This window comes from Zonotrichia leucophrys, chromosome 9 (genome assembly GCF_028769735.1).
Source record: "Zonotrichia leucophrys gambelii isolate GWCS_2022_RI chromosome 9, RI_Zleu_2.0, whole genome shotgun sequence".
Taxonomy (NCBI): Eukaryota; Metazoa; Chordata; class Aves; order Passeriformes; family Passerellidae; genus Zonotrichia; species Zonotrichia leucophrys.
The window spans coordinates 23939168-23954945 of NC_088179.1; the positions used below are offsets into that span (position 1 = coordinate 23939168).

The 15778-nt window shown below is 49.9% G+C and overlaps 1 protein-coding gene across 1 annotated transcript in view; it reads right to left on the minus strand.

Moving 5' to 3' along the window:
- Positions 1 to 15778, minus strand: part of SCHIP1 (schwannomin interacting protein 1) — a 95648-nt gene that overhangs the window by 24262 nt on the left and 55608 nt on the right. The window contains exon 5 of the mRNA XM_064720771.1: positions 15099 to 15578. Within this exon, the coding sequence (XP_064576841.1) occupies positions 15099 to 15578 (480 nt within the window). The remainder of the gene's footprint in view (positions 1 to 15098; positions 15579 to 15778) is intronic.

Sequence of the window (15778 nt, forward strand, 5' to 3'; positions counted from 1 at the left end):
GCACCAGAGATGGATTTGGGATAAAAACACACAACCCAACCAGGATGTTCCCTTCCCTAAAAGCCTGGAGCAGCAGGATACAGCAATTCCCCATCCTGATTCAAACACTTCACAGGGAATTGCAGGGACTCATTTAAGCCACCCAAGTATTTATAACTCTCCAGTGATATAAAAGCCACCAAACATATGGAAAACAAGCAGATTTTTCCATGGAAGCCATCCAGGAAGGCTCAATGGTACCACACAGGCTTCGTTTGCAGCGGGACAATTTCTAAAGCTGGATCCGAAGTGCTTAAAAGGGAATTTCATGGAGCTCTGATGGTGAGGTCTGAGCCCACCAAGGATTCACTGCTGGGAACAGGGAAGGGAAAATCCAGGGAGAGCTCAGAGCCCTGGCAGGGCCTGCAGGGGCTCCAGGAGAGCTGGAGAGGGACTGGGGACAGGGATGGAGGGACAGCACACAGGGAATGGCTCCACTGCCACAGAATAAATGGGATTCTGGGAAGAAATTCTTCCTTGCGAGGCTCTGGAATGGATTTTCCCAAGGATTCATCATCCCTGGAAGTGTCCAAGGCCAGGCTGGACAGGGCTTGGCACCAAGGCCAGCTGGACACCCTGGGATAGGTGTCCCTGTGGCAGGGATTGGGACTGGATAACCTTTAAATTCCATCCCCCCAAACCATTCCCTGTCTCCATCAATTTATCTCCAGCACTTCAGGAGTGTGGGGAGACAGCACAGAAAAGCTCCAGCTGCCTCCTTGCAGTTTGATTTATTTCTATTGTTAGGAATCAACAGTTCTTGTGGAAATGCAGCATTCCCAGAGTGCGGGATCTACGGAGAGCACCAGCAGGAAAAATCAGCTTTTATCTGAGCATCAATAAATTCTCAAATTCCTCACTCTGCAGCACGGTTTGGGAGAGGATTTGTAGCGAATCCCATCAGCTCCAAACGATTTTGCCCAGTTTGGGGTGGCACACACAGACCTGGCACTGCGGGCAAACACAGGGATGGGGCTGGGTGGGATCTGAGCTGATCCCCAAGGAAACCTCAGGAGCCCAGGGCAGGGAGAGCTCAGTGTCCCCACAGAACTGCCAGGGCTGGAGTGTGGGATCTCAGCACCTCAGGACTGAGGTGTCACCGAGACCGCCCTTGGGGGGCTCGGGAGTCCTGGAATGTTCCAGAAGTGTCTGGTGGCTGGACTTTGATCCTACACAGGAGACGACACCTGTATGAGGATAGGAGGGTTTTACCGGGGTGAATGGTGAAGGGATTGGTTAATTAGAGGGTGAGACACAGGGTTTAGGATTTCTGTACAGGGGGTTTAGAGAAGTAAGATGGAGGAATTGGGGCGTGTCCTGTCCTTCTAATTCTTCTTCTTCTTCTCCATCTTCTGTGGTGATGGTGGCACTTTGGGATTGGTCATTACTGAAAGTGCACCGGACAATAAGAATAAAAAGGATTGGGGAAAAATGATAAATATTGTACACGAAACCCATGGGTATAAAGATAGGTGGCTGTCCGGAGGGCAGCACAGTGTGCTCATGGCTGGCTGCTGAGCAGAGCTCTGTCGGGCCGAGAGAAAATCTTTTAGATAAACAATTAATAAACACCAAGACCGAAAGAAGAACTGAAGCCTCTTCTCGTCCTTTGAAACGCGGGCTGCCCCAAAGCCACTCCGGGCCTTTCCAGGCCATCCAAACAGCCGAAAACCGGACACTGGAGGAGCTCAGGGCGTCCCTGCCTGTGCCCAGCTCCTCCCTGTGCCTCTGCCAGGAGCAGCCTGGCACTGCCAGCCGGGATCCAGCCCCAGCACGGAGCTCCAGGGAGCCAGCTCTGCCCCAAATCCCATCTTCTGCTCCAGCCTGGCTGCACTGATGGATGCTGGCAGCACCCATCCCCTCCCAAACCCATCTGGAAGAGATTCCCAAAGTTTCAGCTGTATTGATCCAGAACAAACCAAAATCATTAAAGTGACCCATAAGTAACACCATCGTCTGATCTCTGATAACAAATTTAGGATTTTTTATCAGCCCTGCTCAAATCCAGGCTTGCCCAGCCAAATTTCCCTACCCCTCTTCTCCCATTTATTTTGTTAATTTTCATTTTTCCAATATAAGTTTGCAATATTTGAAAAGAGATTTGAAAATGACAAAATTGCCCCCTCCAGCCCCATTAAAACAGCAGCAGGGAGAGGAATTAATGGGTTTTTCCAAGAGGGGAAAAATGGCCCAACAAGGGATTTTCCCTGAGGATGAAGGACAGGGTGGGAGAGCAGGAATTTTTTGGAAACCTTGCTGGATTGGGAGCACAAACAGAAATCCCATGTCCCCTACTCAACACTTCAGTTACTGCTCTGGGGAATATTCCTGGTTGGAATATGAAGCCATTTGAAATGTGGCAAAACCCCTGGAACTGCAGGCTGAGGGAAGCCCAAGCTGATTTAAATCCAGGGGATTCATTAATTAATGACTCCTGAGTGTGGAGTGTCCAGTGCTGCACCTGCACTCAGCCAACAACAAAAATCAGGTTATTAATTAGAAATAAAGCACTGAGCCAGAGGGCAAAATCTGGGAATGGGGAAGGGATTATCCCACTGCTATCACTTCCAGCCCATCCATCCTTCTCTACTCCCTTTGTGCTCCCTGCTGGGAACAGCTGAGAGGCCTCGTTTCTTTATGGCTTTATTTTGTAATTTTAATTGCAAAAGGGGTGGCAAAAGCCCAGGACTGGGACTTGCAGGCTGAAAAAATAAACACAGCCCCCTACAAAGTGGATGTGCAATGAAAAAATGTCTTTTTAAACAGAGCTGAACACCAAAAATAGGAATATCCTGAGCCAAACAGGTGACAGCAGCGGCCTTTAAATGCCTCCTCAAAAAAGAAGTGACTTTGCAGGGACGAATCTTCCCCTGAGTCACGGTCAGGACAGAAATAGAAGGGGAATTTTCCCTCAGCTCCGAAGGCTGATGCCCATAACTCCAAAGTTTTTGGCAGAAATCCACTCTTTTTGAGGGGCCTCCTTAAAATATGCACGGAAGTGTCCCCAAATCTGAGAGGTACAGACCCTGCTGGGATCAGGGATTTGGGGAAGGATGGAGCAAACCCAGCCTGGTTTTTGTGGCTGGATAAATGCAGGTGCAGCACACTGGACACTCAGGATTAATTAATGAATTAACGAATCCCCTGGATTTAGATCAGCTCTGTTCCCTCTGCCTGCAATTCCAGGATTTTGCCACAATTCAGAGGTTTCAGATTCCATCCAGAAATGGCTTTTGGCCCCAGACCAGGAACTTAATGGTTGCTAAGGAGAAGATGTGGGATTTCTGTACCTGCTCCCACCCCAGCAGCATTTCCATGGAATCCCTGCTCTTGCTTCAGGATAATTTTCCAATTCCGGCCTTTAAGAAGTGGATGTAAAGATGATTTTTGGAGTTTGTCTCCCAACCCCAGGGTCACTGGGAGAAAGGAAAAAAAAAATGAATCCTCTTGTCTGGAGCTGCCTGGCTCACAAAGGTGATTCCTCCTCAATGGGTGTCACTGCCAGCTCCAAAAACAATTCCCTCAGGGATGAGAAATCCAACTCCTGCCTGCTCTGGACAACCACTGAGAGTGCAGACTCAGTAATTCAAATAAGACAGGGCAGGCACAGCGAGCAGGAGGCTGGAAAAAGCTAAAAATAACAGGATAAGCAAGGGTGGATCCCAGCTGAGCCTCATTAGTCATGGAGCGAGGGAGCTGCTGGTGGCACAGCAGCACCATATAAGAGCAAGAAAACAACTCTGGTCTCTTAAATCTCCTTTTTTTCCCCCTCCTGTTGTACCTCAGACATTCTTTTCTCTTGCTCTGGCAGCCTGCAGCTTTTTCTGGAATCTTTCCCCAGGATGGAGATCCAGGCTGGTTCATTTGAAGGTGTCTGCTGGAATCGGGCCCGTTTTTACAGACAGGCACGGGAGGGGTTGTTAGAGGTTGGATTTGGGATTTTTTTGTGGATTTGGGATTTATTTTTTTTCCCATTGACACCATCAGATTGAGCCTTTGAGTTGAGCCATGGAGTTCCTGGTGGCAGGAATTCCCAGGAAAGGCAGAGGATTCACTGGGATGAGCACCAAGGTGCGAGCTGCAGTTTTATCTTGGGATGGAGCCACAGGACAGCAGAGGGGTTGGGAAGGGGTGGGGGTCAGGCTGGGCTGGAGCTGAGCCTGGTCTGGAAGCACTGGCACGATTGGATTTTCAGGAGAAAACAGAGAAAGGGAATGGGGGCACCCAATCCCTGAGGCACGGGAAGGAAAGGAGGTGGTGATGCCTTGTGCAGGCTGCCCTAGAGCTGGACAAAGTCCCAGAATAAAGCAGGGATTTATCCAAAGCATCTCCTCCATGGATCCACCTTGGGCAGCACCAGAGCCCAGCCAGGGCTGCACCCAAGATGACCCAAAATGGCCCCAAAATGCACGAGCGCTCCCGGGCTCTGTCCCTGGGATCAGTTCTGCTCCATTTGCACCTTGCAGTTCATTGTCCCATCCCAGCTTTAGGTTATGAAGTCTTATTTCAGAATCTGAAAAATATAAAAGCTAAAACCCGAGGCAGCAATGGCAGAGGGAAGACTGGGAATTCAGCTCTGAGGGACAAGCTAAATCTCCCTGCTGTTTTGGGAGCACAGGAGTGCTCAGCTTCTCCAAGGAATCCTCATCTCCATGCTGGGAACAGCAGCACAGGGATGCTCCTGCTGCCTTTCCCTAGGGAAAGTTTATTTTTCAGGAAACTGTTATTTCCCCACCAGCTACATGCTTACAGATTCTCCTCCACATCCATTCCTATAACAACCAAAATCCTTTTCTAAAGCTGCAGCTGCTGCCTTGCTGACCCCTCATCCCTGGGATTCCCTCGGGGATCAGGGCAGGGAAAGCTGTGAGGTTGGACCCAGGCCTCGAATGCTCCCGTTTGGTTTGTTCTGGTTTGGTTTGGGCCAGCACAAACCCAGAGTCACCAAAGCCACTCACGGGGCCTTGAGTGAGTGTGGGATCTGCCGGGCAGCGCTGGCTGCGAGCGACAGAGATCCCAAAGGCTCCGGAATTCCTGAGGGCCTCAGCATTCCCAAAGGGCCCCAGAGCTTCCAAAGGGCCTCAGCATTCCCAAAGGCCTGCAGAATTCACAAAAGGCCCCAGAGCTCCCAGAGGGCCCCAGAATTCCCAAAAGCCTCTGGAATTCACAAAAGGCCCCAGAGCTCCCAGAGGGTCCCAGAGTTCCTGAAGGCCTCTAGGATTCCTGAAGGCCTCCAGTGTTCCCAAAGTCACCCAGAACTCCCAAAGGCCTTCAGGATTCCCAAAGGCCTCCAGAGCTCCCAAAGGCCTTCAGGATTCCCAAAGGCCTCCAGAGCTCCCAAAGGCTTTCAGGATTCCCAAAGGCCTTCAGAATTCCCAAAGGCCTCTGGAATTCCCAAAGCCCCCAGGATTCCCAAAGGCCCTTAGAGTTCCCAAAGGCCTTCAGAATTCCCAAAGTCTCCCAGAGCTCCCAAAGGCCTCCAGAATTCCCAAAAACCTCCAAAATTCCAAGTCTCCAGAGTCCAAGGCCCAGAATTCCCAAAAACCTCCAAAATTCCCAAAGAACCCCAGCACTGCCCTGGCCAGCTGTGGAAGCCCCTGGAATTCCTCCTGGAGCTCTCCAGCCCCTCTCCTGAGCAGCAGCAGCTCCAGTTGTACATCCCAGGCATTCCAGGAGTATCAAATGCAGGGATAACGAGGAAGGAGGGATTGGAACTGAGAACAGAGCTATCCCAAAACAGCAGCACAGTTTCCTGGGAATAACACACATTTCTGCTCCATGCCAGAGGGACGGGATGGGAAACAGCCCAGGAGCAGCACTGCCAAGCTCATCTTGCAAAATAAATTTATTTACATGGAATCTGGCACATGGGGACAGGTGTAAAATGTGGGCAGTCCTCATCCCTGTGATTTATGGACAGCCTGGTATTTCCTGGGAATAGGCACAATTGCTGCAGCCTCTGAGCAGGGAGAAGGGCTGGCTGAGCCCTGAGCACCCATTTTGAGCCATTTAAATATTATTAATATATGGAAATATCAGCCAGTTTGGTCACTTGAGGATGGATTCCAGGGAATTCCAGGAGAACAGGGGGTCAAGGCTGTATCCATGGTTTTCAGGATCATGCCCTGATTTTCACCTACTCTGCCCTTCCCAGAAACAGATCCTTGGAGAAGGCTCTGGAGGAGTTTTTCCAGCAGGATGTCTCCCTGCTGCTCCCAGGGCAGCCAGGCTGGGAATGCTCCTCTCAGGAAAAGGCCTCTTGGATCTTCCCAAGGCCCAGCTCAAATTTGCCTTTCTGCTTTCAAACCCAGAAATAATAGATGAGAAGGCAGCAGAAGAAAGGGAAGAGCAGCTGGGATGAGCCAGGGAAAATGCTAAGAGCTTGGATATTATGCATTCATGCAAATGCAGAACACAGAGAATTCCACATGGAAAAATGATTCCCACAATTATTTTGTTTCTGAGCTCCTAAGAGCAGCTGATGATCAAACACCTGCCAGGCCAAGCTGCCAGAGCAGAGGATGACCCTGCTGCAGAATGCTGCTATTTCCCCAAATCCCTCTTTAATAAATCCAATATAGGAATTACACGGAATAAAAAGTTGGGATTCAATTTTTAATAACTCACTAAAAGCATTTGGATTCCCCAGGGGCCACACACACCAGCAGCTTTTGTGTGCATAAAGAATCCAGCACTTTAATAGAGTTCTCTTTTATTTTTTAACATTGCCTCACCATAGAGGGGATTAAATCTCAGCCTGGCACTTCTCTTTCCTTGGAAATCCTATTTCCTCTCGGATTTCCAGAGCAGCAGCAGGAATAAAGGGCCCTGGGTGTGATTTTCTCATTAAAGGAGATCCATAGATCACTGAGCTGCACTCCCAGATGGGGGCTATAAATAAAATCTCCCACTCTGGTGACGCAAACGGCTCCCCAGGGAAAGATGAGGTGCCCCAAAATGATCCGAGGCCTTGGAAAAGCTGGAAAACCTCCAGGGAAAGAGGGATTATGGAGCACCTCGTGTGAAAGGATAATTGGAAGAGGGAAAATCATTTTCCACTGAGTCCACGGGTGCTCTGCTGGAGCAGGATTGATTTCAGAGCCAGAGCTGGAAGAGAGATTTTTAAATCTTTTTAGTTCTAACTGAAGAAATTCCTACACAAAAGCGGAATTATTTGGGATTGAGGAGCCTGAACACACCAAATTCTGCTTCTCCTCAGCCCCCTCAGCAGTGCTGCTGCGCCCAGAATCCCACAGGAATTCCTGGATCGCCCTTGGAAAACACTGAACTGAGCAGATGATGGGATTATTTCAAACAGCTTCCTTTTTATACAATTAAATTAATACCTACAGTGAGACATTGGGAGAAGCTGGGAAATCCCATTTCCTCCCAGTGGGGATTACACCCAACTTTGGTGAATTACACTGGGATTTCACATAACCTTACAAAAGGTTTTCTCCTCCAAAAAGTCCATTTTCCCCACCAAATCTCCCTTAAAGCTCCTTTGGGCTGCAGCACATCCTGTGGAGATGGGGACACAAATTCATGTCACTGATATTGATTTTCCTGGTTCTTGCTGTTAGGAGTAAGAGTAATGGTGCTCTGAGCAATTTCTTCACAGTTTCTACACAAACTTTATGAAATAATCAAGTGCAGCACCTGCTTTTCCAACCAGGTAAATCCAAACCACCTTAAATCCAGGCAGAGAGGAAGAAGGAAATAAATCACAATTCCTGCAGCTCTTATCACTGCTAAGGCAATCCTGCTGCTCACACAAACAAAGTCTGTGAGGGCGTGGGGGACATTTGGAAGATTATTTAGAATATTTAATCAAATCTTTAAATACTTAAGCAATATTTAAATTATTTAGAGTAATTAGAACATCCCTGAGGTCCCTGGCATTTTGGGGTCAGGACAATCCTGGTTTTCCAGAGCTCCTCAGCCGATCTTCAGCATGGTTGGGGTTGCACTGAATAAACCCATTTTCCTCTGGCTTTTAAATATCCTCTGCCTACAATTTCTCCCTCCACATACACCTGGATTTTCCCCAATTCCAGGTGTTCCAGACACCCCATCCCACATCCATCCTCTCCACCCACAGGGAAAATAACAGCTTTTGCACAGCACAGGGCAGTTGTGAGAATCAAACCCCCCTGCCTCGCATTTATCCCACTTAATAAGCAAGGAATATTTGCCTAAGCACATAATTATTATCCTGGGAAATCAAAATTCCTGCTGCCTGCTGCTATTCCAACCTGAGACACTTGGGTTCAAGTGGGAATTGGAAGGATTAGGGGAGGGGTGCCAGGCTCCAGAATCTCTCTATTTTTTTTTTAAAAACCACTGTTCTGAGATATTCCAAATTTTACTTGGCATAAATGCTCACTCCTCTCCTTGGAAATCCTTTGGATTCCCTACTTGTGATTCCCAAACACCAAAAAAACACTCATTTACAATAAATTTACTGGTTTTACAGAGCCAGTAGCCACGACAATGATCCCTTAGCATCACATTAAAGGGAGATTTACTGCTGCCTGCACCACAATTAGTGCCAGAAAAATCCAACTTTTCCAGCTTTTCCACATCCCACAGGAAACATTCACTCACCAACCGACTGGGCTCCATCAGCTGGAGGAATTCACATTATGGCAGCACTGGGATGAAGGAGAATTATCCATCCAGGCAGGATCCACAGGCTGTGCCCTCCTGTGCTGGGCTCTTCCTTTGAGGAAAGGCTCAGCAGCACGGATGGGAATCGAGTTTTTCCTCAGGATTTTTAATCCTGGGAGTTTTTCCTGGCCAGGTTTGGGAAGCAGCAAAGGCTCATCCTTCCAATCTATGGAATTCCCACCTGGAAAATTGCTCAGGATGTTTCCCCAGGGAATGGCACTGCTCCCTTGGGATCTCCCAGCCAACCTTTGAGCTGGGTGCCAAGTGCCAAAGTCCAGGGCTCTGCTGAGCCACCAGCAGCAGGGATGGAGCATTCCTGCAGCTCATCCCACCCCAGGGCGCTGGAACCACCCACAATTACAGCTCTGTCCACCCTCACAAGGTTTGCTTTCCATGCCAAAGCCTCACAGCAAATTAACTGCCCTGGAGAAGCTCCCTGATGATGGAATTCCCTTTTCCAGGTGCCTCCTGAGGAGGAGTTTGGTGTCAGATCCAGCAGGGACAGGAGCTGCCAGGGGGATGGGGAAGGTCTGGCTGAGCTGTGACAGAAATGCAATTTCCTGCAGGCAGAAATCCCCACACCGACAGCTCCTGGCTGCAGAAATTCCTTCCAGGCATTAATCCCTGCTCCCATCCCAGACAGCATCACATCCCTGGCGAGGGAAAACTCACACTTCAGTCATTTGAAGTGAGAACCACCCCACTGTCAACCTCCAGCCAGCATTTGCTCCCTGAGTGTCTGGGCCAGCGCTCCAAGGTGGATCAGGGCTTTGCACCAAAGGCCTGGGCTGGGTCCCAGCCCCATTCCCGAAAATCCCGCTCCACCAATCCTCCCACATGGCTTGAACAAGCACCTGCTGGCTCCATTTCTCTCCTCTCTCGTGCCAAGCTGGTCCATACATTTCTCCTTCCATTCTGGCTGCTCTGATCCATGAAAATCAGATTTCTGCCCATGGCCAATTATGAAATTATTTCAAGATTTTAGTCCATGCTTTGAATTAGTTTCACATTTTCAGAGAGACACAGGTAAGAAGGAGGTATTCACATGGTCCATGCTAAATCCCATCCTGCAGCTTCTGGAATATCCTGGGTTAACCCTGAAGTCCTTCCACAGAGCCATTAAGATTGGAAAAGCCCTCTGAGACCATCAAATCCAAAATTAATCCACCACCATTGTCTTCACTGTTAAACTATGTCCTCAAGTGCCACTTCCACACGTTTTGAACACTTCCAGGAGGTTCCCAGCTGCTTTCAAACACAGAGCTGAGGCTTTTCCACCCTGCCCAGGGCGAGCTCAGGGCTTTGGTGCTCTCTGCTGCCTTCAGGGTCACTCTGTGGGCAGCTGGACACTGAAGCAGGAGCACCAGGGCCACCTGCACAGCCTGGAGGACCAGCAGCCCATGGAAGGACACAAATGTGACTTCCTGAAGCACTGGAGGTGCAGGAGTTCAGGTGTCTGGACAGATGTGGGATTCCTTGGATTCCCCACCACAGGATAACCACCATCGATCTCAGCACAGGCTGGGATGTTCCAGGAGTGAAAAGATCAAATCCAGCACATCCTTCCCCTGCCAGAAAGCTCCTGCACAAGTCCTGGAAGCTGCAGGGATGAGCTTTCAGCAGCACTGAATGCTGCACTATTCCTTGTGGGCAGCACAATTCCTTGGGCAATTCCATCCCTCCCTCCCTGCCCAGCCTGTCACGGCCGGGCCTGCCTGAGCCACCGCCCCTCCTGGCAGTGTTTCTCTAATTGACTGCAGAATTTGCAGATATTCTTCCCAGCCAATCCCTCCTATTGATTGCAATTATCCTGGCAGAGGCAATGGAGGAATATTAAAGCCATTAAGGCTGATTTGGATTTGATTCGAGCCATTAGAGACACAGCGAGCGGAGCCTCGCCGCTTCCCCGGCACCTCCACAGCTCCTGAGGGCCATAAATCATCCCAGGGCACGCTTGGTACCACTTTGGATGCAGCCAGGAGTGCAGGAAAGGAGGAAAAATGGAAGAAAATGGGAGGGGGTGGCTTCCTGCAGCTGGGTGAGGAGATTGAGCCAAGCATCTCCATAGTGAACCTTCTGAGCTCCAAGGGCCTGCAGGAAAGGGGTTTCACAAAATCACAGAATCACAGAAATTCTAGGTTGGAAGATGTCCGGTTTTCGGCTGTTTGAAGGGCCTGGAAAGGCCCGGGGTGGCCTTGGGGCAGCCCGCGTATCAAAGGACGAGAAGAGGCTTCAGTTCTTCTTTCGGTCTTTATGTTTATTAATTGTTTATCTAAAAGATTTTCTTTCGGCCCGACAGAGCTCTGCTCAGCAGCCAGCCATGAGCACACCTGTCTGCCCTCCGGACAGTCACCTATCTTTATACCCATTGTTACGTGTACAATATTTATCATTTTTCCCAATACCATTTATTCTTATTGCCCAGTGCACTTTTAGTAATGACCAATCCCAAAGTGCCACCATCACCAAGAAGATGGAGGAGAAGAAGAAGAAGAAGAAGGACAGGACACGCCCCAATTCCTCCATCTTACTTCTCTAAATCCCCCTGTACAGAAATCCTAAACCCTGTGTTTCACCTCTAATTAACCAATCCCTTCACCATTCACCCCGGTGAAACCCTCCTGTCCTCATACAGGTGTCGTCTCCTGTGTAGGATCAAAGTCCAGCCACCAGACACTTCTGGAACATTCCAGGACTCCCGAGCCCCCCAAGGGTGCTCTCGGTGGCACCTCAGTGCTGAGGTGCTGAGATCCCACAGGAAGAGACCTTTAAGATCATCGAGTCCAACCCATGTTCTAACACCTCAACCAGATCATGGCACCAAGTGCCACATCCAGTCATTTTTTAAACTCTTCGAGGGATGGCGGCTCTGCCACCTCCCTGGGTAGGTGATTTCTCCTCTTAGGTGGAGTCCTGAAAACTCCAGAGCCACTCAGGCTTGGAGGGACCTCATCCACTCAATCCGGCTCCAAAACCAGCCATTTAGTTTTTATTTATGTTACAGATTTATAAATTCTGAGTTTCACAGTATTCTATTTTAACAACACAAAAAAATGGTGATGTATTTCTTTTTATAAGGTTTTTAAAGGATAAATTGGTTAATTAAGAAATGGTGATTAAATTATTTTTATCTTTAACTTAATAACTAATTATTTATGTTTTGTAATGTGGATTTTTCATTTAATTACATAATATTAATTAAACTTATGCAGAAGAAGGTGAAGAAAGGGGTTAAAAAAGGCTAATTTCTGTCTTAAATTTTTTATCTTTTTATATATATTTCTATATTTTAAAACTTGAAACTTTCAGTTTTCTACTATGTAGTATTATATACTTCTATTTCAACTACACATTTATAATCTTAGTTTTATTATTTATATTTATTTATATAGTTTTATGTTTATATAGTTTTATTTATATATTTATTTTAAAACTTATTGTATTTATATATTTAATAAATAGATATTTATATATTTAATTTTATTTATATCATTAATTTTGGAAGTTTAATATATTATATATAGTTTATATAGTTTAGTATATATATTAATATTTAATTCATATTAATATATTATATTATATTAATATATATTATAATTTATCTATATATTAATATTTAATTTAATATATAATATATAGTTTAATATATTATATATATTATATATATTTTATATATATTATATATATTATATATATTATATATATTATATATATTATATATATTATTATATTTTTATATTATTAATTTATATATTTAATAACATTTTAATATAGTTCTATTTCTATAGCTTTTTTTGTATTATTTTAATATTAAATTATATATAAAGAAATTCATAACTATTTCTATTTTAAAATTTAATAAAATATATGTTTAATGAAATATTTATTTATTTATTTATTTAATTTTGGAATTTTTTTCTATGTCAATGGGGCCTTGCAAGGGCCCAGCAGAGCCCCAGGGAGCAGCACCTGCCCTTGCTGGGTCACCCCTGTCCCCCAGGTGACCCCAGCCCTGCCTTCACCCAGGTCCTGACAGCAGGAAAACCTCCATTTCAATCATCTTAATAAATCATCTCCATAAAATCATCCCAGTCAAACATCCCTCTGGATTCCTGGGAGCAGCCAGCCTAGGAGACGCTTCCACACCCACCCTAATTCCCACTGAAATTCCCTTTTCTGGGCTTTCCAGCAGGCACTCAGAGCAATCCCCGGCATTTCCCCGCTTTTGCTCCCTGGCTGCCTCCTCTCCACCATTCCCCTGTTTACAAACACTGCGGCTTCCAGCGGGGCAAGGCAGGGGTTTGTTATAAACACTGAACCGCAGGGAAATGTCAAGGGCAGGGAAAACAAAAATAAAAGAGGGATTTGCACTTTGGTCCGGCTCAGCCTGCGAGGCTCTGGGGACACGCTGGGCGCTGACAGGCGCGGCCAGGGAGGGACAGGAGGTGCCATGGGGACATCAAAGAGCCCTTCCCAGGCAGCCCTTCCCTTTGATCCCAGTGCGAAGGAGCAGAGCTGGAACTCCTCCTCCTCCTCCTGCTCAGCCCTGGGAGCCGAGGGAAGGGGAATCCTGGAGCAAAGGTGCCTCCAGGACAGCTGGGGAGCTGAGCAAAGTCTCTGCAGGGCCACAAACGCTGGGAAAGTCAAAGCTGCAGGGTGGCAAACTCCAGCTCCTGGCGGGGAAGAGAGCTGGGGCTCAGTCCCAGCCCTGGGAGATGCTCTGGGCTCCTCTGGGTGTCCATCCAGTGCACAGCAAAGCTCCAGCCCAGCTCTGCACGGGACATGTCAGGGCGTGAGGCAGCCTGAATTCCTTCCAGGGCCTCATGCCTGCAGGAGGGAACGGGAGGATGGAGGAGGAAAAGCCTGACAGGGGCAGAATTCCTTAGGTGACAGCTCACCTGGTTAAGCTCATGCCTGGAGGCAAAGAGTTTCCAGCAGTGCCAGCAGAGCTGACCAGATAACGCTGGAGAAATCAGCTCCCAAACAAAAAACCCACCTCATTTTTTTGTCTTTCTGGTGGTTTTTTTTCCCCCCTTTTTTCCAGGCTGAGTTGCTGCACAAATGACTGTAATTAAAGCTGTTACCTGTCAGTTCCTCAAGGCACTGAGGCTCCGGTGTTCAGGCTTTGGAAAAAAAGCATTCCTGCATGGCAGCAGTCCCACTCATCCCTCAGCTTACTCATCCTGCCCAGCACCCACCCAGATCTGTCACCAATTAGTTGTAATTCAAGGATTCAGGGGGAAATCCCCACCTCCCCGAGCGAGGTGACTTCACAGGAAGTTAGGGCATGGAACGCCTTTTAAACAACAAAAAAATCATGGAACAAATTCATGTGTGCCAGAGGCAAGGCCACGGGGCAGGCAGGCTGGGGAGGCACACAGCTCCTCAGGCATCCACAGGCTCCTGCAGAGCTTCCAGAGAGCTTCCAGAGGTGGATTCCTTTGGAATTCATCCATTATGGAAGAGCCTCAGCCCTGCCGTGTCACCGGTGCCTGCAGTGCTCTCACATCCCTGCAGCTCAGAAGTTGTGTGCAATTCCCAAATCCCCCTGAATGACGGGATCAGGCCCTGATTTGCCGGGGTTTCTGTGGAACAGCCGCGGGGGTTCATTGTGGCTGGCAGCAGGGCCTTGGGAAGGTTTATATATATATAAAGGAGAGCACCCAGCGCCAGCCTGGCACCGCTCCCAGCTGGGAAAAGCTGATATTCCTTGGCCTCTCCAAGGAACCCGGCTCTGAGACAGCCTGGTGGTGGCACCAGGATCCTGCCGGGGACACCAGCCCCTGCCACAAGCCTGGAGCTGCAGGGAACCAGACCCACCAGTGCCCAAGGATGCTCCGGGAAAGTTGGAGAATCATGGAATGGTTTGGGATGGAAGGGACCTTAAAGCTCACCCCATTCCCTGCTATGGACATGAACAATTTCCCCTGTCCCAGGTTACTCCAAGCCCTGTCCAGCCTGGCCTTGGGCACTGCCAGGGATCCAGGGGCAGCCCCAGCTGCTCTGGGAACCTGTGCCAGGGCCTCCCCACCATCACAGGGAACAATTCCTTCCCCAAATCCAATCTAAATCCACCATCCTGCAGCTTAAAGCCATTCTCTGTGTCCTGTCCCTCCATGCCTTGTCCCCAGTCCCTCTCCAGCTCTCCTGGAGCCCCTTCAGGCCCTGCAAGGGCTCTGAGCTCTCCAGGTGAACATTCCCAGCTCTGCCAGCCTGGCTCCAGAGCAGAGGGGCTCCAGCCCTGGAGCATCTCCATGGCCTCCTCCGGCCTCTCTCCAGCAGCTCCACATCCACCGGCAGGATCCCCCAGCCGCGGCGCATCCCTCCAGGCGGGATCCCCAGCATTCCCCCTCCACCCTCCATCCGCGCCCCGAGCGCTCCGCACTCACCGAGGCGGGGCTGGCCCGCGCCTTGCGCTCCTGCTCCCGGCACTGCAGCCCGGCCAGGTGCCGCTCCAGGGCTGCCCAGTCCATGGCCGGGGGCTGCGGGTCCCGGGGGCACTGCGGGTGCCGGGGGGGCCGCGGCCCCGCGCTCCGCCGCCCTCCGGGCCCCGCGGCCGCTCCGCGCCGCCGCTGCGCGGGGTCCGAGCGGGGCGGGGGCCGCGGGCGGGGGCAGCAGCGCCGGGCAGCGGCGGCCGCGGGGCCGCAGCGGCGCCCATGGGCGGCCGGGCAGCGCGGCGGGGACGGCGGCGACCCCGCGTCCTCCTCCTCCTCCTCCTCCGAGTCCTCCAGCGCCGCCAGGTCCAGGCTGCTGGGGGACGGCGAGGACTTGCCCTCCGAGCACGGCGTGGCTTTGCTGGAGTTGGATTCCGAGCTGGAGCGGCTGCTGCCGGCGTCGCTGCCTAAATCCATGCCATCCTCCCGGGAATCCTGCCGGAGAGAAGCGGAGCGCGGCCGCGTCAGGGATGCCCGGAGCGCTGCTGCCCGCCGGGCACGGGAAACGCCGGCCCGGGGCCGCCCCCGCGCTCCGGAGCCGCCGCCGGCGCGGGGCGGCCCCGGGCGGAGCGGGCGGGGGCGGAGCGGGGCCGGGCTCCGGCTCCGCCGCTCGGGAGCTGCGGGAAACGCCGGCT